Here is a 24,403-nt window from a genome sequence, read left to right on the forward strand (position 1 = left end):
ATGAGGGAAGGGGCTTGTCCCATTGTGAGGCCTCACCTCCAGCACTGCCTGCAGGCTGGGTGCCACAAACATGAGGGACGTGAAACTACAAGGGAGTGTCTGAAGGAGGGTGATGAAGATACTAAAGGGTTCAGAGGGCAAAATGCACCAAGAGCAGCCGCATTCCTCGTGTGTGCTTAGCGCACAGCAGAGGAGCTGAGAGGAGCCCTCATGGCGGCTGCAGCTCCTGACAGGGAGCAGAGGGCAGCACTGAGCTCTGCTCTGTGTGACAGCGACAGGGCCCGAGGGAACGGCATGGAGCTGCGTCAGGGGAGGGCAGCTGGGGGTCAAGGAAAGGGTCTGCAGCAGAGGCGGGTGGAACAGGCTCCTCAGAGCAGTGGTCATGGGTGGTCCTGTGTGGGGCCTAGGTGATCTCTGTGGGTGCTTTCTAATATTCTGTAATAAAAGTAGCAAAAAGATATTGCAGAGAAGCAGGGGTTCAGCCTCATTAAGTCTGTGTGCTTGTTCCAGCTGCTTATCTCGCTAGAAAATTCACACTTGCTATCTTCACATTTACTGTGCTCTGATGTTGTTATCACAGATTTCCATGCACTGCAATTAGGAGGGACTATTAGGTTTGTTGAGACAGCAGGAAGCTAGCAAACTGCCTCCAGTGAGTTGAAAAGGAGCACCTCCACTTTCTGCAGTCAATCTAAAATCAAATGACAAACAAGACCTTTCTGCTCCTAAATGTTTTCAGTTAGTCTAGCATAACATGGGCTTTTAGTTCAGCTGAGGAATTTGAGTCTGTAGATTAAGTTTAGCTGAATTTACTGTGGGAGTGGGACTGGGAGATTTATGAGAGCAAGACATCTGGGATATTCTCCATCTTCTTGGTGACTATTCATACCTCCTGACCTCCTTGCCACTATTACAGCCCTTCTCTGTTGTGTTTGTGCTCCTCAGAACCTCTGACAGGGGAGGTAAATGTGAAAATTTAAAGCAGCAACAGAGAAAGGTATTTATGGAACAAGTACAGATCTCCACAAAGCCTTGGTGCAGAGTCCTCAGGAAATTGAATGGATCTGTTCCTTGATCTCACATGTAGACATTTAAATGTGAGGTGGTTAACTAGCCCCAAGTTTGCTTTAATTAACTTCTAAAAGTTTGACAGTGTTTTATAAATTAAGAAGTACAACACCAATGTTTTTTATCATTGTGCCAACTAGTCTTCCAGTCTTTTCAAATCTGTCCTTTCTAATTTAGAGAAACAGTTCTCACTCTTTTGTTACCTCCTTCTATAAAAGTGGCAATAATTCTGATATTCTCAATTCTGCTGTGTGCTTTTGTTCTTCGTGTGCCTTTCTCCTTTGTTGTCTTGAAGGAGGAGGCAGATTGCAAAGAAGGAGCTGAGGACCACAGATAAACTGAGCACTGCAAGAAAGTCTTCGTGTTGAAGTCTTGCTGGGATGTCTGATGTATGTGGACAGTGAGAGGACGATGGACTTTCATCTCTTTATAAGCAGTTGAAAAGGGTTAGTTTCATTTCCCTGTAGGGAGAGGATGCTGTTCCTGTTCTATTTCTTAGAGTTTGTTGCAAAGGAAGATAATATATTGTCAGATTTCAGTGCACAGAGAAAAAGTTTAGTCGTTTTCAAAAAAATGTATTAGGAATGGTGACAAGGACTTATCTACTTTTGGATGAAAGGCCATTCTTCTGTGATTCAGACTGGGTGTTTGGCAAATGGTTTGGGGTGATTTTGTGCTGCTACAGGCTTTAAAAGTGTACATGGGTGTTGAAGGACATAGGAGCAGCTCTGTGGCTTCACTTTAGAGAGGTAATGGGAGAACCTCAAATCAGAAACTGTCAGATGGGGCTATTCCTGCTCCTGCAGGGGATCTGACACTGTAAGGGAAAGAGGAAAAAGCTGGCTTAGGGCTGCTCTGCTCTGGAGGCACTTTCCCTTGACAGAGGTATGTGATCCCTTGTTCAAACTTTTATTTTCTTGCAGATTTAGCATTCAGCTTAGTTTGACAGGCTTACTAAGAGTCAAGGAGAAAGGCCTGTCATTTATGCTGGTTGTAGTCTGCCTGTCACTCTGATGTGTAACATTAGAGCCTGTCTAAGAGTCACCCTGTGCCCTTGCGGTTGGATCACAAGTCTTTTCTATGAGATCTTCGGCAAAACCTCTGAGTGAACTTAGTTGGCAACTACAATCACAGTAGTTGAGGATTACTCAAGACACCAACATTTTTATTGATTTTTCTATCCCACCCTCTAGCTGAAAACTGGTGCTATTTACATTGCATGGTCGATTTGTGTTCACAGCACTGCTCTTTATCTGTGCTTGCCTCACAAATACAAAATAGGATTAGAACATGAATAAAAAAGTAAGACTCTGTTCTTCTTCCACTGACTGATCCTAAGTTTCCAAGGGGCAGCTTCCCACTGCAAAATACAGCTATTCCTCATGAGTAAACTTGGGATTTTAAATACTGAGAGCAATTTCAGCATCTTGTACTGAGTTAGATCTGACCTGCCTGAAAATTCTTTGTCTTTTTAATTTAATGATGCACATAACCAAATGAATGTAAGAAGTTCCAATAGTTTGATCCCATTAAACTGACTTAAATCTGTTTAACATAATTATGAAACCAGAATGTTGATAAAACTTAGGCAAAAGTTTTCATTCTCAGTTAACATTTTCAACAGGTGTCACTAATTGGACACTTCTGAGACCTGCATTTCCAGTGACTTTGATATGTGTGGTGATTTTCTTAGCTCATTCTGAAAGTAATTCTCCTATTCATTTACATGGAAAATACAAAAGTTACAAAGAGCACAATAACACCACTTGATAGAGCAAATTCTCAGCCACAAAACATTCCTTTTCAACACAGCCATCTCCACTAGCTCTGCATTTTTGCCAATGATGAACAGGAGCCTACATCCTGTGCTTGTAACAATCCATACCAGCAGAGGTAGCCCACTGTTTCACAGCTGCTATGATTGCTAGGCGTTATTGCTAGGAGAACATTGCCTATGCAGTCCGGCTTTCACTGTGCTCACAGCCACTGTTTCATCTCCAGAAACATTCCACAAGCACTGATAAATGTCAGTGGGTGAAGTTTTGTCCACACAGAGCAACTCAGTGACACACCTTTGCTTCATACACACTTTGATATCAGAAACCATTGTCTCAGGCTGCTCCTCTGCTGCCATCTGCTATATGGCAATAAAATTTAATGAAATATTTGTGGGAAGGTTTGACCTCTACTGCCATACCACCATCTGCCTCTGACATTGTGGGCCAACATCATAAAATAGGAGGCATTACTTTTGTGGTATTCCTTGCATACAATTAATGCATATAGTGAAATCCTGGCAGGAGATGGCATTTCAAACCACCTCCCTACAGCGTGTATCTTAGTAAGCATCTTAACCACAACACAGCGTGAATGAGAGTACTGGTATAAGCATAGTGGCTTTATGAACAGTGCCAAGGATGTCTTTTTTACCATCTGCTTTTAGTAAGAATATCCAGAACTGAGAACATATACTTCAGGCTTAGTGAAAGGATTCTTTTGTTGTTTATAAACTGTTTTCCTTTTAGTGGCCTGAAGTAGGAAGAAATTTTATTGTTTTTTTTCCCAAAACGTAATTATTGAAATCCTTGAATTTCCCCAGCTTGATGTAAAACACTGATGAGGATCCAGCTATTAATTTACAAGGGAGTGTGTAAGTCAGATGTATTGAGGCCACTATATTTTGTCTGTCCTGATATTACCAAACAGTATGAAATTGATTCCTCTACCTCACACGTACACACAGTAAGCCCTGAATACACAACATAACACTGCTTTATTAGAAGAATTTCTTGACATTTGCTCAGTGATGGCTCACAAATAACGTTGTTAAGCTCTGCACTATTATGTGCATTTCTTTGTACAAGATTCTGACAAAGCCTGAAATATAGATTTAAAACCTTTGACACTTGGTAAGCATTCTTTGAAGGAATTTGGGAAGAACCACATGGGACAAAGCTGTGCCTCTTCCTAGTAAAGCTGTCTTGCAGCAGAACTTCCCCATGCATTTTGTAATCAGAGCATCATGACTGCAAAGTAAAGCAGTTGCTTGGGAGATACTAAAAATGTCACAGCTCCTATAATTAAAATCAGACCTGAAAGCTCTGAAGTGTTGACAAAGTAAAGTAATAGTTATTAAAGCACCTGGGTCTTGCTAGGGGAATTGAGGTCACTCAAGCTTTACTGTAATCAAGGGCACAATGAACAACTTCACTAGATGAATGAAAAATCAATCTGGAAGCTGCATCATGGGATGCCTATGTAAACAGACTAATTCATAAGCTGGTTCAGAACTAAGAAAATGCTACATTGGATTGATTTATCATGATTTTAATTAATAAAACACAGTACAATGAAATACAATGAAATTTGTGATCTATGTGTTTCCTAATGATCATACTTTCAAACACAGCTCTCCTTTCTGTAAAACCTGGCAGTGTTGCTTGCAGTATTCTCCTCGCCATGCAAAAACATGATGGTTTACAAAATCAGAATTCAAAGGCAAGAAATTCAGTTATGTGGAGTGATTGTGAGAATTTTGGTCCCACCTGGGAAGTGCACCATGCACTTAGTTTTAGTGTTATCTCTGTCATGAGGGCACTGTAATAGGGACATGCCAAAGTGAGAGGAGAAGATGCAGAGAGGGGGTATGGTGTGGACTAGCTTTATGCACAGCCTGTCTTCCTCCGTGCTTCTTGACAATTTGGTTTATGATACTGCAAGGACTTGTCTGGCTCCTTTCTTAGCCAGCTGCCTTCAGCTGGGAGGCAGAACGTTTTTGGAAGATGATATTACAGCTAAGAGCAAAACACTCTGTGTGAGAGAAGTGCCAGTATTGATCCTGATACAGATTGCGTCCTAATGATGACAGCAGAGCTTAAGTTTGCCACAGTTCCCATCACTCACGTGCACAGAGTGTTCATTTAAGGAGTCATCCCATTTGAAAGACTACCAGAGCATAGCAAGAATAGATACATACAAGCTTCTTCTGAGTCCATGTCCTTTTGTATCTCTCACCCCTGGAGGAAAAAAATGTTGAATCTCGATTAATTCAAAGTCACAGTAGGTTGCTGATTACGAGCACAAACAAGATAATCATGCATGACTTTTTCACTTAAAAAACAATCAATCAAACAAACAAAAACCATTGAACAACGCATTATACTAGCTACAGGTTAAAGTAACTGACATTTTTATTTAGAATTCTTAAACTGCAGAGAAATTATCTACAGTATTTAATTTGTTTAAATGCAAATTTATGGATTAGTAAAAGAGCTGTGATATTGTTATGCTAATCACAATATTTTTAATGTTTTCCACTAAAAGACAGTTTTCCATTTCTTTTGTTTCATTTTTTTATTTCCTATTCCTCCCTGCATGTCTTCAATACATCATGGAAAAAAAGCTCTTCAGTATTCTCTTCAGGTTCCCATTCTATTAGATCTGGAGCATTCTGATTCTTTGTTAGCCAAAGGAAGTATTCTTATCGAAAAATGCAGGGTTGTTTTACCGTGTATATTGCACATACTGCAAAGGAGAAGGTTTGCATTCATTTCTATGTAAATATTTAAACTCTTTCTGTGTGAGTTTTTGTGGATGTTGGTCGTTTCTGGTTTGTCTAACCTAAGATATCAGCCCTTCTGCTACATGACCGCTTTTCAAACAGTCTGTATTTGTTTTTTGCTCTTAAAACAGTATCACTGTTCAAAGAAAATTTTAGAACTTGATATTATAACTAACAATCAGAAAACACTCACTATAAATTAAAAAGGTCTTTCCTATGTCTTTTGTCTGTTCAAGCCATAACAGAACATAATTTTTACTAACTCATAGCAAGGCGCAAAATAGAAAAAAAAAAAAAATCAGTCAAGATTTAAAGGCACTGCTTTAAAAAAAAAAAAAAAAAAAAAAAGGCTTCTGTATGTGTGGTAAATGGTGGTAGAGGTGGTAGATACCTGGCAACTATTTCTGAGGCCAGCTGTGCAGCTGCTGGTCACTCCTGGTTCTCAGTGCATTCCTGAACAGCAAGTAATATCTGGTATGAGCTGCTGGGTTCTGCTGCATGCAGGAATAAAGTGCTATTAGCAGAGATTAGACTGTATTTGCAATGCTAAGTTGAGAGGGATAATCATGAAGAAACTGAGGAACAATAATACAGTCATTGTGATAAAATGTTGCAAAATTTATAAACAAGGAAAAAGAGCAGAAGTAGAAATTTAAAACTGATAGAATTAAGGGCAATAAAAAGGTGATTAAAAAAAATGTATTGAGAAAGAATAACCCCAACATTATTGATTTGCCGTGAAGTGAATGCTGTAAAACTATTAATAATGTTGGAAAGTGCCAGCAGTGGTCAATTTTTTTTTATTTTATTTTATATATTTTTTTTTTCTGGGAAGAGGAGACACAAATAGTGTATATAAGGTGATTTTTTTTTTAAGTCAGTCACAACCGGACAGTAACAGCTCTGACACATTAAAAGAGCAAATTTAGATGTCCGATATTGTAGATACTAGGAATTGGGCCACTGAGATTGATATATCCAAAAAAGAAATATAGGTAAGATAGTACCAGTGAGTTTGTATTTGACAGTCTTAGGATGAAAGGCTGAACTCACTCTTGTGTATGTTTAGAAGTTTGATTCATAATGTCATAGGATATTCTTAGGTATGGCAAAATATCACATATGAATTGTTAGCCTTAAATATATATTGCCAACGGAATCCCTGTCAAGTGTGTAGTTCCTAGCTGAGTCTTGTGAATGATTAGTCCAGACTAGTGAAGGTTTACACTAAGGAGATAAGGAGAGGCTATAGAATGTACAGAAAACCTCTTTCCTTTACAGCACATCAGATGAAGAGCAAGAAATAACATTACATGAAAAATGCAATGAATCATCGTCAGTAACAATGCTGTAGGCAGAGGTCATTCTAGCCAACAAGCCTGCAGTTCAGTGGTGAAAATGAGAGGAGTTCCATTACTCTTAAAAATTGCAGCTCTACTCAAAACCATTGTTGAAATTTATTAAAATAATAAAATTTAAATTTAAAGAAGAGGGAAAAAAAACATTTTATGGTAAAAATACATTGTGTGCAGTCATAAATTGTTCTGCATTCTCTCAGACAATTACAGGCAGGAACGAAATTGTGCATTGGATGGTGCTAGGGTAGGATCATTGCTCTGCTTGCTCATGATTCTACTTCACCTAACTACTCCTAAGCCACTGGTGATACCAGAATTGAACAATCAAATTTGAAATATGAATAGATTTCTGATAGCTTGCTTTCCTCTCTCCTGGCTGGAGTGAGAAGAGGGAGGGATATAAAAGCTTGAAAACTCCCTGGACCAAATTCTTCCTGAAGTTTTCATCCATAAAGATAAATTTTATGCTGACTGCCTAAAGGGCCTCTCTGTTTTGGTCAGTGTGCCTCTAAAAGTCCTATCTAGTGATTGTCACAGAAAAAAGCATTACTGAAAAACTGATATTGAAGACTCTTCAAGAAAATGCATTAATTTGAAAGGCATTTTACTGAGTAACTGAAGAACTGTATGTTTCTGTCATGATGAAACAGTCCTTTCTCAGACAGTATTTTTCTTTAATATTTTAACAGTTCTTCAAAAGAGGATTCATCATTGAGAGGAAGTAAAATGACCTCTGTAGAGGAATGCCTTAATTTTTATAAGACAGATCGATTCAGCCTTTGTTTGGAACTCACTTCCATGTAGTACAGCTCATTTTTATTAATAAAGAGAAATTTAATTGAGGGAGAAAATAATGAAATGTGCAGAGCTTATTCCAAAACTGCAAATTATTGCACCCTTTGAGTTTTTGTTAACACTAATAGCAAAGCTACCACTGAATTCTTTGGTGCAGCATAAAATGTAAACAACTGGTCATAAAGAGGTCAAGACAACAGAGAGAAGAATACCAAAGAAAGGAGGCAAAATAGGTTAAATGAGATCAGCAAGGTGACAGAGCAGCTTCATGGTAAAGCTCATAAAAATACAAGTTCTCTGAAATTTTGGGTCTGTTTAACTGTGTGGGTCTTCAGCACTGGAAGGTGATCCCAGTGATTTCCAATACCATAAACAAGAAAGGAAATCCAGCGGAGATTGTTCACTGGTATGAACAAAGGCAAAGCACAGTCATGTGCTTTAGACCCTGGCAGAGTAGGCAAAATAGTATACTTTGTGCAAATACTCTAAAACTTTCCCTTGGGGTCCTATTCTACCATGGGAGAGCAGAGCTCAGCGCTGCCCTCCTCTCCCTTTGAGAAGCTGCGGCTGCTATGAGGGCTCCCCTCAGCAACTCTACTCTGCGCCGAACACACTGAGGGACCTCAGGTGCTCTCAGACCTCATCCTCCAGATCCTTTATAGTCTTTGTGTGCTCTCTAATAATTTCATTTCCTTCTCATATTATGAACTGCACCAGCACTGGAAGTAAGGCCAGAGCAGAGCAGAAGGGACAACCCCTTCCCTCATCCAGCGGCAGCACTGGGCCAGGTGCTATCTAGGGTATGGTTGTCCTTTTGTCCAGAGCAAACTGCTGCTCATGTTCAACTTGCTGCTAGCAAGAACCTGCAGATCCTTCCCTGCGGGGCTTCTCTCCTGCCTCTCATCCCTCAGTCTATACGTGTATTCAAGGTAGCATCATCTGAGATGCAGAGTCTGGCACTTGTTCTTGTGACTGTCTAGTTTGCCAGAATCTCTCTGTAAAGCCTCTCTGCCTTTGAGGATGTCAACAGCTCTTTCTAAGTTAGTGTTAGCAAACTTACTTAGTATGAGCACTTATCGTTACTACAGCCATGATCCTCCATCTTAGGACTCCCAGGGGTATCAAGGCCCATCACTTGTGTTGAAGACAGAGGAAGAAGGCACGAAATGCTTTTGCTTTATCTGCATCCCTATTTGTGAAGTGACCATCCTCACCAAGTAATGAACCAATCTTATCTCCAAACAAATCTCTTATCTTCCAAATACCTTTTAAATGGTTCCAATGCCTTTGTGAATTATAAAATGTAAATTGGTAAAGGGCAAGGAAGTGGTTAGCACTCAAAAGGATAAGGGTACCAACTGGAACTATGTACATCTCTTATTTTCCCAGAATGGAAAATAAGGAAGTCATCTCTGATCTGCATCTTTAGATCAGTAAATTCACATCAGTCTGTAAGCTCAGTTAAATCTCATTATGAAGACAACACTTAATCTTAAAGGATAGGATGGTAAAACATAGAATTGTTTCATATTTATCTGGTATGTGTCTTAGGAAGATTTAAGAGCTTTTTTTTATTCTTTATTTGCATATTCTGAAAACATAGCAAAGAGCTTCTTTGTTTCTGACTTTTGTATGCATTTTGTATGTCAGTAGTAAATGAACAGTGTGCTTTACGAGCACATATTGAAAAAAGCATTCATATCACATTTCAGTTTTTCTTAAAAAATAAAGACATAGTCACCAAAAAAGAATTCTGAAAAAATGGATTTCACTAAGTATTGAAGAATCAATTGGTGTTGTCTTTTTTTTAAAGAGCTTTGAAACTGAAATGACACAGAACGGGAAGATTATGTACAAAAATGTTCCTCCAACAGTATGTTCTTACAAATCTGCTCTAAAGTTTTAAAAGAGAAAAGCCAGTTAACTGATTTGTTCTTCAGGAGTCAGATCTGGAGTCCCTGTCAGGACCTACCTGGATGCTTTCCTGTATAACTTACGGTAGGAAAACTGAATTAGCAGGTAGTTGGACTTCCAGACCCTACCATTCTGTGATTTTGTGATTCTGTGTAACTCAAGATGTGCAGAGAAAAAGAAAGCTGAACCTTTTCTCCTGGACTTTTATCTGTAGGAGCTCTCCAGCTCAGCAGAATAACTGAAAAAAAGGTCCACAAGTCACTGCTGGGAATAGATAGAGTTACTAAGGTGGGGCATCAGGCCTGACATCTCAAGAGCTCATCTATTCCTGCTGCACATTGAAATGATCATATCATACATTATCCCCTAACCTGAGGGGAAGGTAACAAATATTGTTAGAGTGACTGGGAAGCCATGAACTCTGTTGGAGAAATTTAATGTGAGGGGAGACATCTTCCTTTTTCCAGTGGAGTGTGAGAACAGAATCTAGTGAAGCTGATTTATGATTCCTCAAAGAAATAAGTCCTGCATTTAAAAAGAGCTAAGAGCTGGCAAGCAGCAAGAAGTCATGTTTTAAAGAAATGAGAGTTGCTTGAAGACAATTCTGGAACTGAAACTGCGTCCATGTGTAAGTACTCCAAGAAGTATACTAAATCAGCATTAAATGAATGTAGTTTGCCCTTGATTATGTAAGACTCCTCTCTCTTTCCTTTTCTTCGTGCTGGCTATTAGCTGTGAAATTATGTGTTTCATAATGCACACTGAATCCAATTGGGATAACTGTGAATCTCACAGCTATTGCCAGCTTTTATTAGGAGAACCCCAATGTATTCCCAGGCTGTTTCCATTTCTGTAGAAGGAACTGAACAAACATGAGGAACGGGGAGAGAGAGAGAAAGGAAGAGGAACCTTGCTGCTTTCCCATTTTAGAGAATCAGGCAGAATGAGAACTAGTAAGTAAGTATCTATTTTAAAAAACTTAACTTCACAAGGAGCACCCACAGAGTTTGGAGTCAGAGCGAAATGAAATCAACTGAGGAGTGAGCCTTGGGAGTATTTTGTTATCACTTTAGAGATAAACAAGTTCATTATGGAGTTTGTCTTATCAAGCTTTAGCTATCTATTTAGTTTATAGTCTCCACCTAAGCTGGTGGTCAAATGCTTCTTCAGTACTCAGCAGAGAGGAATGTATCTTCAAGGGCAGTGTCCTAGTTACCTACCTTGGGACAGGATGTATTGCTATCTGCATTATCCATCTCTCTCACTGACTAGAATATCTCAGAACAGATGTTTTACTCATAGCTGTTTCAAACCAAGCAAGGTGCTCTTTCTACTATTCTACTACTAAGAGAGCTTATTCTACTATTATTAGATTAATTGCAAAGTTTTTATGGGGAGCAGAGCCTCAAATGGAGGCTTAATAAGTAGTACCTTAGTTCTTCTTAATCTTGTTAAAGAATCACAGCTTCTTTAAGTATCAGCTTGCAATCTGTGGGTCTGTCTCTCTGCACACTATTCTTTCTGACTCACTCGCTTGTGTGGTGAGTTTAACCTTAGGTGGATATTGGGTGCAAAGCCGTCCTCTTTCCCTCCTCGAGAGACAGGAGAAAAAAACAAGGAAAGCTGCTGGGTTGAGACAGAGACAGGAGAATGAGCATTTCCTGTCACGGAAAAAACAGATTCCATGAGGAGAAATTAATTTAATGTATCACCAATTGAAAGTAAGAGTAGGATGGTGAGAAACGACAACAGAAATAAAATCACGTTCCTCCCAAGCCACTTTTTTTCTCAGCTTTTCTCTTTCAACTACCAACATTTCTTACCTCCTCCCACAGGAGTGACACAGAGAGATGAGGAGAAGGGGTTGCAGGCAGTCTGTAACAGGTCTTCTCTTCCATTCTCTCCTTCTCAGAATTTTCCCCTGCTCCAGTGTGTTTATCTGCCATAAAGGGTAGTCCTTCCAGAGCACACTACTCCGCGCGGGTACCTACAGGCTGGGCAAGGAGGGCCTATCCCTCCATGAGCCTCTCCTGGACTGCAGGAAGCTGCTGCTCTGTGCGTGGAGTGCCTCCCACCCTTCTCCTGTGGTGAGCTGGGTGCCTGTAGGCCTGCCACTCTTTACATTTTTATTCCTGCACACTCTCACATCTATGTGAGAGGCACAGCATGTTTTTCCCTTTTTTAAATCTATCAGTGAAGCATCATGATGTTGGTTGACGGGCTCAATTTTGGCTTGTGGTATGACTTGAGCATAGGGCAGCATTTGTACTTTTCTCATAGATGCTACTCCTGCAGTCCACTCAGCTATAAAAACATTGCCAAATACATTGTGTCTCACCAGGCTTTTTCCTTCGGGCTTTGGAAATGTCCGTCATTTTTAAATCATAGTGCAAGGGGGAATTATTCTTTTGTCTAGTGTTCTTGCCTTTTGTTTTGAACATACATTCCAGATGATATTCCAGAAGGGAAAGCCACAGGGCAAAGTGGGAAAAATGTTAACATCAGCTAACTAAATTCATTGATATTTCATCATTGTCTGTAGTGTTGCTGACACACCCCCAGCATGAGCCAGCACCTCCTCTTGGGGATGTCATGCCTGCTCTGATAAATGATGAAGTTAGTACCCCAGAAAAGTCATTTTCCAAATACAGCCTTAACAGTTAGACAAATAACATTTCCACACAGCACTACTGTATAATAAAACAGTGTGTTCAGGTCATGCTGCAAAGCAGGTGTGAAATGGAATGCTGATAGGATAAAGACAGCTATGATCATGCTGTCAGGGAGATACTCAGTCTTCAGACAGTAAAAGACTACGTATCTCCAAAGCTCCTACTTTCTTCTCCTGACACACCTGTGGGAGGTTGATTATGTTTTGGAGGGAACTGAGTCTGATGAAGAGGAGCCAGGGCTGAGGAATATGACACACTGGGAAAGTGACAGGCAAGCTGTTACTGGTAAGGGTACCCAGAACATACGAATATATAAATAGGAGGAAAATTTTCTATCAGTAAGCAAACATGCATCGCATTTCCCACTCTCTTTGAAAAAACTTCAGTTAGAAGCTTGTGCCCATCATAGTAATCTGCACACAATTTTTTTGCCAATGTGCAAGCTTCCTATTGCCCTCCTCCACCCAATCCAAGTCCTTTTGCCTAAATTCCTGTAGATGGGGGATTCTGTCCCTCAAGCCATGTCAAGCCAAGAGCAACAAGTGGCAAAACAGAAACACATGCCTCAGCATTTGCTAAGCAAGATCAGAGAGGTAATATACCTGCTCGACCTCCTGACAGAGTTCTAGGAGCCACCCTTTGAAGGGCATGACATACTATCTCCTTTCCAGTTCTGCAAACCCAGCCAGCTCAGACACTCATGTTCTACTGTCTATTTCTATTGGTTTCTATTTTTCTATTTTGCTTGTCCAGCCCTGGCTTTTTCATTTCTATGGCTCCCAATGGGCTGAGTTGTTTGCTGACTTCTCTTTTTAGAGTCCTTTCCTTTCTAGTGTTTCTCAGAGACAATGTTTTTTGTTTTTTGTGTTTTTTTCTGCTGATGTTAGTTTCTGTTTCCTTCATTCCATTTGTTTTAGTTATTCTGTGGGTACCTGCATGACAGTAATTTCTGAAATACTCTACTGGTAGCAAAAAAGTCCCTTTAATGAACAAATGTCTTCTTCTGTAACAGCAGACATTGAGATTTCAAAGAGATTTTCTTCTTTCTTCTCAGTAAACACCATTCATGAAAAAGTTCCAAGTTTTAGAAGCAGATTGGATTACCAGGACATGGTAAGGCTTGGGAAAAAAAAAAAAAAAAAAGAAAAAAGAAAAAAAAAGTCTCAGCTGATCCCCAAAAGCTCATTTTCTTTTAGTTATTCTTTTTACATTTTAAGAATGTCTGTTATGACTGTTCATTAATAGCCTGAAGAGATGGAAGATGGAAGATGGAAAGATGGAAATTTCTGAAGTGATAGCACTCCTATTGGCTCATTACTCCGTTAGGCATTCGTGAATGCTTTATGAAGGGAAAACTATGGCAAAGTACTAAATAGTGATTGAAGACATGCAATGGCATGGTCAACTAAGCATGCTTTTGGTGTGCATGGTTGTGCTGTGAATTCAGGCTAGATTACTGATGCGTTTCTTTCTACATATTCTTTTCCACTTTACATCATGCATGGTTTTCATTTCTGTCAGGCTGTAAAATCTCTATCATACATACCGCCATATCTCTCAGGAGTGCCCAAGGAAGTCCCAAGAAGAAAGAACTAGTTTTTTCAGTCATCAGAGCAGCCCAACAAAGTCTTTGACAGATCTCTCTCTAATTTGCCCTGCAATTCTCAGTTTGATGCGAGTCACAGAGCTCCATGGGACCTGCCCTTACATAGCATTTATGATGAGAAACTTACGTTCTCTGATCATGGCCAAATAACAGAAGTGATGAGAATGGGTCAGCAAGTGATTCCACCAGAAGCAATTGATGAACAAGCACCTGATTTCTAGTGCAGATTTTGAGATACCAGTCTACACCATTTGCAGGCTATTGGAATGGTGGAAGCTTTATTTTGCAGTAGTTGATCACAGGTGACATCAGTGTTCTGAATTTGCAATAGCAACCCTGCCATGCAGCACTATAGAATTATTCTTTCTCGAAGCGGAACATCATTCATGCTATTCAGTTCATTGTTAAGGATGCAATAGGTATTCTCTCTCACTAAATTCCATTCGCTACAAACATGACTTCTATAGCCTACTGAGGAGCACGAAGACTGTGGTGACAGATGAAAAAGGTCTAAGGAAAGGTGACAGGCGTCCCTCTGAAGGACTACAGAATGTGAATAAACACTTAAATTTTCTTACTTTCTCTTTTTAGCAAGAAGCATTTGACCCATTTTTAAAGCATCTTTATGTCGAAGTTCTCCTCTTTATTGCTGGTTGAGGGGACTGAGAAGTACTTTTTGTATTTCAGACAGGATTGTTAGTTGAAGGCTTGAAACCGACTATTAACCATCTTTGATTTTTCTGAATCGTGGCTCTCATCTTAGAGCATTACTGTGGACTCCCCAATAAACTGTCAGGGCATGTGAACTAATTAGATCCTAGCAACAGTGGGGTACCGCAGGATTTATTCTACATGGAATACCCAAAGACCTGATGACAAAAACAGTCTCACAGCAAGGACTAAAGATAATCACCTAACTAATCATTCCTGAGATTTTACTATTGCAGAGTTACATTTTCTTGCACTTTCAGTGCAGTCAATATTGAAAAGGAAAAAAAATTCAAGTGAAAAATTTGGGGGAGCTTAATGTCCTGTAAACCTTTCAGTCAGGGGATATATTTAGGACACAATAATTTTGAGAATAGTATGGGACTAATTTTTTTTTTTTTTGTAATTTAGTGTGGCATCACAACAAGCTGTGACCGTGTTTCTAAGCAGAAATATCATTGCAGCTCCTTTGGTAGGATAAATGTTACTGGTGTTCTTTGTCCACAAAACAGAAATGAATCCTCTGTCTTACATGTCACTTAGAAATCTAGGAAAATTACAGCTGAGTACCTAAAGGTCAGTCTAGGGGATTGTTTTTCCTCCAGGTTCGCTGCCAGGATTCTCAGCAGTATTGATATGAGTGTCTGTTTTTAAAGTGGTACTGTCAGTTGACCCTCTAGACTCTGAATATTTTTACTCCTAACATTTTGAATTATTATTGTTTTTTAATTCTAGTCTTGTGTAACAGTTATTAAGCCATGAGTTTATGATCTATTGTCTTTGTTTGGATTGAATTTCTTTTTTTTTTTTTTATTTCCCTCAAATCTGCCGTCTAGAGGACTGCAACTGAATACAATTATTCCTTACAGTAAAGTGCAATAGAGAAGAAAAATGTGGCTGGAGCTTACTTTCAATCACATGAAACAATATCTCTCTCTTGCCTTCTAAATGCTTTTTAAGTTTCTTCCTGATATGCAGTGACATGCTCTGTCCTCCATCTGTTTCTTTGATTGTAGCACACTTTTACATATTCACAGAATCACAGAATGGTTGGAAGGGACCTCAAGGATCATGAATCTCCAACCCCCTGCCACAGGCAGGGCCACCAACCTCCCCATTTAATACTAGACCAGGCTGCCCAGTGCCCCATCCAATCTGTCCTTGAACACCTCTAGGGACAGGGCATCCACAGCCTCTCTGGGCAGCCTGTTCCAGCACCTCACCACTCTCACTGTAAAGAATTTCCCCCTGACGTCCAACCTAAATCTTCCCTCCCTCAACTTAAAACCATTTCCCCTTGTCCTGCAGTTATCTACCCTTTCAAAGAGTTGATTCCCCTCTTGTTTTTATGCTCCTTTTAGGTACTGAAAGGCTGCAATGAGGTTGCCCCGCAGCCTTCTTTTCTCCATGCTGAACAAGCCCAGCTCCCTCAGCCTGTCTTTGTAGGGGAGGTGCTCCAGGCCCCTGACCATCTTTGTGGCCCTCCTCTGGACCCTCACCAACAGCTCCCTGTCTTTCTTGTACTGGGGGGTTAAGAACTGGACACAGTACTACAGATGGGGCCTCACAAGAGCAGAGTAGAGGGGGACAATCACCTCCCTGTCCCTGCTGGCCACCCCTCTTCTGAAGGATCCCGGATACCATTTGCTTTCTGAGCTGCAAGGGCACACTGCTGGCTCATGTTAAGCTTTTCACCAAGACCCCCAGGTCCTTCTCTGCAGGGCTGCTCTCAAGGACCGCTCCTTCCAGTCTGTATGGATGCTTGGGATTCCTCTGGCCCAAGTGCAAAACCTTGTACTTTGCCATGTCAAACCCCATTAGGTTCATCCAGGCCGCCTTTCAAACCTGTTGACGTCCTTCTGCATGGCATCCCTTCCTTCCACTGTGTCAACCGCACCACTCAGCTTGGTATTGTCAGCAAACTTGCTGAGGGTGCACTCAATTCCATCATCAATGTAATTGATAAAGATGTTAAAGAGCACTGGTCCCAAGACAGACCCCTGGGGGATGCCGTTCATTACCAGCTTCCACCTGGACGTAAAGCCATTGATGACTGCCCTCTGTCTGCGGCGTTTTAACCAATTTCTTATCCATCGAGTGGCCCACCCATCTTATCCACATCTCTCCAATTCGGAGATAAGGATGCGGTGGGGGACTATGTCAAAGGCCTTGCTCAAGCCCAGGTAAATGACATCACATTTTCTAGTGTGCTACAAAAAGTAGGGACAACTTAAAGTTCATAATAGCAAAGGTTGATGTCCACAGAGAAATGAATGCATTTAGTTGCATTCTAGAGATCTGATGTAGAGAGCTTATGTACATCATCTACTTTAAAGTTGAACTTGAAATTCTGGTTCAGCTTCTGAATTTTGCCCGGCTCCAACCTTTGGTCTGTCAAAGTACTTGTGATGAATAAGGTAATGAGACCTGCCTCAGCAAGCACAAAGCTAGCAATATGGAATCATAATCATATCTAAGCTTCGTGAACAATGGATCAATGGATGAGTTCCCTATCCCCTGGAGAGAACAAGCAATAATTCCTTTGCCCGTTATATGCATCTTCACTATATTCTGCACAGGAAGACAAAGTTGACCCCTCATCTTACCAGTTCTTATCCAGTGGAGTACCTGTTCTTGTAGAAACACAGGCCCATGCTTACCTTGACTGGACTAGAGCTCTGAAAATAAAATAGAACAATATAAAACACACACACACAAATAGCTTTTCACACACAGTAAACAGAAGCTATGGTAAGTAAATAGTTTTATCTAATTCAAATTACTGCCTTGTTGTCAATGGCTCTATGTCTGATTGGATGCTGGTGACAAGAAGTGCTGTCCCACAGGCATCCATCTTGGGATTGGTATTCTTCAACATTTCTGTCAGCAACATAGACAGTTGTTCAAGTGTACCCTCAGTGGGTTTGCTGATGATACTAAGCTAAGTGGTGCAGTTAACAGAACAGAGGGAAGGAAGATCATCCAGAGCAACCTAAACAGAAATTGGGTGCATGAGAATCTAATGAGGTTCAATAAGACCAAGTGCAAGGTGCTACACCTGCATTGAGGTGATCCCAGATATGAGTACAGAAGAAATCAAGGAGAAGAACTCTTTGAGAGCAACCATGTGGAAAAGGACTTGGAGTTCCTGATGGACAAAAATGTGTACACAAGCCAGGAGTGTACACCTGCATCGTGGAAGGCGAACTGTATCCTAAGCTGTATCATTTTTTACTCAGAGGGAGGGAAGGCCCTGGCACAACTGCCCAGAGAAGCTGTGGATGCCACATCCCTGGAGGTGATCAAGGCCTGCCTGCACTGGCACCTGCGCACCCTGAACTGGTGGGTGGCAACCTTGTCCATGGCAGTGGGTTGGAATTGGATGGTCGTTAAAGTCCCCTCCAGCCTAAGCCATTCTGTGATTCTATATGATTCTATGAAAGGAAAGCTTTCATTTGGCAAAACAAAAAATTGCAGGAGGCAAGAAGGAAGAACATCTTGATCTTAAACACATAAAAATACATACGTATATATATATCTGTATATATGTATCTGTATATATATACATATATATATATCTGTATACATATATATATATATGTATCTTACTGTGGTGGGTTAACTTTGGCTAGTTACCAGGTGCTTACCTAGCCACTCTCTCACTCCCACTCTTCAAGAGGACAGGGGAGAAAATGCAATGGAAAAACTAATGAGATAAGGACAGAGAATCACTCATCAGTTAGCACCACAGGCAGAACAGACACTGCTTGGGGAAAATTAATTTGATTTATTGACACTTACTAACAGACTAGAACAATGAGAAGAAAAAGAGCAAGCTGCAAATATGTTTCTCACATCCACTTTCTTCTACCTCCTCCACCATAAGTGGTGCAGGGAAATGAGGTACACAGAAGCTGCATTAGCCCATAATGCTTCATCTTTGATACTGCTTTGCAGTCACTGCCTTTAATTTCCAGTGAGTAATATGTACCTTTCTTCTTATCCTATCTCGGGCTGCTTTGAAAAATATCATTGATCTAGATTTCTCTACTTGAAAACCCCAAGGTAGGTTCTGGAGGAAAGATTTTCCAAAACACATAACAGATTTAAGATAAGAAAATGTAAAGTATTCATCTTAGCCCTGTGTTCATGAGTCATTGTTGTGATTTTAGCAAATCCTCCAGGTAGCAAAAACTCAATATTTTGGAGACTTGTGTTCTTCTTCATGAGTCAGATATTCTCTGCTTACTCTGGAGATTTCTTCTCTGATTACAATATGGGATTCACTGTTATTCAGCACTAATTTAATTACCTCCACTTCTGAAACTTTCTACATCTCAGTGATACTGAAAGGTCTTGTTTTAATGGGCATTGTGAATAAAGAGGAAGCAAATTAATATATTTGCAAACACAAGAAAAAAGAATGCGTTTTCTGCTGTATATTTAGAAAACATCATTATACGTATATTGGATATTTATGCCTGCTATTCTTTTTTTCCTAAAGAACAATAATTTTGTGCACAAATTGCAGTCCACACCAGCTCAATGTGGTAATAGAAGGAAAAGTATTTTGTCTGGGACAATGTAGGACAGTCCAGGCAGTGGATTACTAAGCAGAAGGGCCAATTCACTTTGTTATACAATAAGCACCCACAGCTGATCAAGCTGAAACTTGTTTCCCATCTTCCTGTTCATGTCCAGTTCACTGAGGCCAGTGGAAAGCATTCCCTTGATCTGAGTCAGCAGCTGATTCACAGTGTCTTGGATGCTAGAGGACAGTGGGTATTCCTATAGGAGTTTGTTGCAGTCCCTTGGCCAACTGTAACAGAAAACAGATTTGTGGTTCTTAGGCAAGATTGTGCAGAGGAGGAGAAGAAAGTGACCATCAGATCACCACAGTGTCACCTTGCCATTGGAATATCCAGGAGGTGCTGATGGGACACTTGTAAAGAGCAAGTGAGAATTCTGAAGTCCACATTCATGTCTGTTCTGTACATGTGGTGGAAGCTGAAAACTGTACATCTCTGTGTACCTGTCATGGGAACTCCATGAGGTATAGGCACATCTGAGTGCCATGAAAGAAAGATGGGCCTGAAACTTGTGATGGAAGACATGATTCAAGGTATGAATGAAGAGCTGGTGTGATTTTTACATAGCTGAACACCTAAGCTAGCAGAGAGGAGCAAAGTAATGCAGGAATTCCTGGAGAAATAGTGCCTTGGAGGAAGTTAGGGAGTCAACACACACAAGCTTTGTCCACAAATAACCTCTGCTGTTGGAAAAGCTGGCTGAAAGATTCTGATGCACCTCAAGGAAATGGCCCAAGTAGATCTGCTCCAGAAGAATTGAGGTTCTGTTAACAGATCAACTTTTCTTCTTAAGTGCTCCCTTCCTCCCTTCCAAAAATTGTATTCCTCTTCCTTCTGTGTGCCACCTCCCTCCTGGTTCTGTTCCTGTGTTTCACACACAACTGAACAAAGAAAACTGAAGTTTCCTGACTTTGCTCTATTCTCTTCCATTACTCATCAGCCCTCTTCCACTGTCACAGTGACAGAGATTTGGTTAACGTAGTTGTCAGCAGCACATCTATGTGACTAGAACTCTTGGACGCACACATGCATAAATACAGATGCACAATCCTATAGACTGATTTACCTCTCCTCAGGGAGCAGAGGTTTCACTGCTCCCTGTGTGTCAGGCTCTGATGCTTTCTGTATCATCGGTCATAAAGCACAAAGAGTCAGATGGGTGAGCTGCCTGAGCTGCCTGTGCTGATACTGCATGGCATAGCTTAGACTTAAATGGAGTGCTTGTGGGGAAAAAATAGTCTTCTCCTTTCAAACATGTTGAAAGACTTCCCCAGAAGTTTTCTGGGACTGCATCTCTCTCCTTCACCATAGCAACTCGTTCAACCTCAAGCCAGAGATAAATGAATTGATTAAAAAGACAAGCGGACAAAAGGGAAGAGAGGAGAGAGGAGGAGAGGGGAGGGTAAGAGAGGGGAAACGAAATAAGTTCAGCAGGCTGAAATGACTTCACTGATAATATTCTACACACCATAATGGTACTCCAGATTTACACCACTGAAGATGTGGCCATTTGAAATGCTAATAGCTGCTAGCAGCTTTTCTTATGTAGTCTTAGTAGGATAGAAATCATAACATATACCTGACTGTTTCTTAACCAGAGCTTAGTCTACACATTACCACCACCCTGATTATTTCTCCTTCTGTCATTGCTCTAGGCTTTCTGCAGTCTTGTTTTTTGAGACGGCTGTGCAACTGAGAAGGAAAAAGTGCTGAAAAAGTATCCCCTGCTCTAGAAGCACTATGGCCATCTGTATTTATCCATCTCTTTTGGATTGTATCTTCCTTTATTTCTGTCATCTCCAAACACAGTCTTTATGCCAAACAATACATAAATCATGTCCTCACTGCTTTGCCTAGATACTGCGGACTGCTAAGTGGCCAGCCTGCTGTGCTCTCTGACCTCAGCATCCTTCTACTTCTGTTTGCTGATTCAGACTTTAAATCACAGAAGGAAACAGCAGCAAGCTGTGTTATGCAAAGGCTGCAAGGCCAATGCATTGCGACAGGCCTTTGCATACCTCCAAGTGGCCCATGTTTTTCTGAACACTTTGCTGCAGAAGTGAAGATGGAGATAACATTTAACAGTTTAGGATATGGCAAATAACGGAGACATTGTAATTCTGGGAGCCTGCTGAGGTAGGCATAGTTTGGAGAGGATCTGTTACCTGGTTCAGCTACTACACATACAGTTACAGAGGTGTGTATGTATTATGACCAATGGGACCGTCTTTTTCATCTGCTGTTGGATAGCACAGAGGACTTGATCATCTGGGAGTGAACACAGCACAGAAGTAACCTTAGGAAGAATATTTCAGTTTACCTGCTGTGAACACAGGCAGTTGTCAGCTCTGTTTCCTTAGCAAGCTGGAAAAGCAGGTATTCAGCAGTACAAACCTGTCACCTTCTGCCAATGCAATGTGTACTGATAGAAGACCTTCATCATTATCATTCAAGGCCATCTGTGGAGTGTTATCATTTGTGTTTCTTGCTTTGGATCCTTAAACCAACTTCCTTCTAACAGCCCTTCTGCACAGCCCTGATTTCTGTCTTTTAGCCTCAGCAAAACACAGAAACAATTGCAAACAATTGGTGTCATTCATTAGCCTTGCTTGTTGAGGCAGCTCGCCAGTATGTACAACAGCTGACTCCTGCCTGCAGTTATTCCTTCCTCATGCCATTCCTTTCCTTTCATGGCATTTCTGCTAAATCTTTTGAACAAGCTGAATTACTTTGTCAAACAATTTCTTGGTCACTGTTATTAAAAAAAAAAAAAAAAAGAGGAAAATGATGAGAGAACCCAAGAGTGAGTGCTCACTCAGTTCTAACACAGACTCACAGACTTCCTCAATTAGATTGCAACTTGAGGTATCTGCACTGGTAGTTCAGCGACTCTTGACTGTAGACAACATACTACCAATTCATAAAGTACCGTTTAAGAATAGACAAAGTCATTCCTATTCTTTTATCTTAATTCTGTCCATGAAACAATTCACTTCCTGGCATGAGATAAAATTCTCAGAAATCACAGCATTGGCAGTAATATATTTAATATAATTTGATTGTCCAGGGAGAAGATCTTCAAACTGGTTAATGTACAACATTTGTTTAAATTTTTATATAAGATTCTAATGTTTTCATGTGAAAAGTTGGATCTTCTTTTAGTTATATAAATTAAAAATTTGAATGACCACTTGAAATAAAAACTAAAATTTGTTTTAGAGGACTGTCATATCCTGTTTTTTTTTTCACTTCTCTCTTCCAGAAATGTACTGAAGCATGAAGCATAAATATATTTTCTGCAAATAGCTTCTCTTCATGCTAATGAAGAATCCCAATTTAAAAAAAAAAAAAAAAAAAAAAAAGGCTAAAAAAAATTGGAAAAGTGCTGTACAAGTCCCATCTGTGCATAAAATATATTATGGGTCAGTAAAGAATAATATAATTCTGTGATTCTGAAAGCAATCATAGAATCATAGAATCATAGAATCATAGAATCACCAAGGTTGGAAAAGACCTAAAAGATCACCCAGTCCAACCGTTCACCTATTCCCAATAGCTCCCACTAAACCATGTCCCTCAACACAACATCCAGCCTTTCCTTGAACACCCCCAGGGTCGGTGACTCCACCACCTCCCTGGGCAGTCCATTCCAGTGCCTGACCACCCTTTCTGAAAAGTAATACTTCCTCATGTCCAGCCTGAATCTCCCCTGCCGTAGCTTGAAGCCATTCCCCCTGGTCCTATCACTAATGACACGAGAGAAGAGGCCGACCCCCAGCTCACTACAACCTCCCTTCAGGAAGTTATAGAGAGCAATGAGGTCTCCCCTGAGCCTCCTCTTCTCCAGGCTGAACATTCCCAGCTCCTTCAGCCTCTCCTCATATGGCCTGTGTTCCAGACCCCTCACCAGCTTTGTTGCCCTCCTTTGAACACGTTCCAGGGCCTCAATTCATAATTTTCATTCATAATGGACATTCCCAGATAAATTAATTAATAATTAAATTAATATTATATTCATTTTAACCTGGTGTAGTTAGAATTTACATTGCTGAAGTGTTCACAAAGTTAAAATTCGACAAAATGATTTTTAAGAAAAACCTTAAAATATTGTGTTAATGAAAAGGGATTGCCCAAAGTACATAGAACATTTTGAAAGTGAAGCAAGCAGGATGATTTTTTTTTCTACTCTCTGGAAGATCTCGCAGCCTTCTTTGGAACATTTACTCAATTTTGCCAGAAGGACACTTATTTTTTCCACTGTTTTCAAAAGAAATTACTTTCTGTTCCCCAGGCTTCCAATGTTGTGGAGTTAAAGATCAATTCTAAGACTTGGACTTTACTCAAAATTTGTTTCAGACCTATTGTGGTGGATTAATTTTGTCTAGACAACAGGTGCTCACCTCACTTCCCTTCCCCAACAAGATGAGGAGAAAATAAGATGAAAAAGCTTGTGGGCTGACCTAAGGACATGGAGTTCATGCATTAATTACCATCACAAGCAAAACAAATTTAGTTTTGGGAGAAAAGCTTAATTTATTGCTTATGAATAACTAGAAAAAAAACAAAACAACAACAACAACAACAAAAAAAAAAACAACAAAAAACAACAAATAAACACCTATCTCCTACCCCTCTTGTTCTGAGGTTCAATTACAAATTCAGTTATTCTACCTTCTCCCTTGCCTGAATGGCAGAGGAGAATGCACAACGGGTGTTGCGGTCAGCAGGAAAATGGAAAGATTGAAAGAACATTGCATTGGTATTCTCTTTGGTAATGGAGGTAGAAAAAATAACTTAGAACAAATAGTAAGTGAAACCCAGCAGGTTGAAAGATAAATCTTTTCACAATACCTGTGTCTTTTCAGTTTTCCAAATTTCTTTGAATTAAGAAGTCATCTCAGAAATAATCAGGGCAGACTTTAATGATAGAGAATTGTAAACTTCAAGAGTAGGTGAGAATTCTTCACTGCAGAAGGCTTTTAGTAGAGGACTTGTTTATGTCAAACTGGCCACTGTGATATCAAGGTGGGCAAGCTGTTCTCATTGACTTCTCTAAATGTATATTTTCAATTTGGCTGATACGTACATTCTTTTGTGGTTGTTGTTATGGTTTACAATGTGAATGAAATTTC

The 24,403-nt window shown here is 40.2% G+C and overlaps 1 protein-coding gene and 1 long non-coding RNA gene across 2 annotated transcripts in view; one reads left to right on the forward strand and one right to left on the reverse strand.

Moving 5' to 3' along the window:
- LOC122162631 (complexin-1-like) overlaps positions 1-20,974 on the forward strand; it is a 93,065-nt gene extending 72,091 nt beyond the window's left edge. Inside the window, exon 4 of the mRNA XM_042823100.1 lies at positions 20,927-20,974. Within this exon, the coding sequence (XP_042679034.1) occupies positions 20,927-20,950 (24 nt within the window). The 3' untranslated portion in view covers positions 20,951-20,974. The remainder of the gene's footprint in view (positions 1-20,926) is intronic.
- Positions 4,443-11,570, reverse strand: LOC122162633. The gene is made up of 3 exons (XR_006169610.1): positions 11,520-11,570; positions 6,021-6,123; positions 4,443-5,084 (listed from the first exon to the last, which is right to left on the reverse strand). It is a non-coding gene; the product is annotated as an uncharacterized LOC122162633 (long non-coding RNA).
- Positions 20,975-24,403: the final 3,429 nt, after the last annotated feature.

The sequence above is a fragment of the Centrocercus urophasianus genome, unplaced genomic scaffold (genome assembly GCF_019232065.1).
Source record: "Centrocercus urophasianus isolate 14NV4802_14NV808 unplaced genomic scaffold, USGS_Curo_1.0 seq_21, whole genome shotgun sequence".
Taxonomy (NCBI): Eukaryota; Metazoa; Chordata; class Aves; order Galliformes; family Phasianidae; genus Centrocercus; species Centrocercus urophasianus.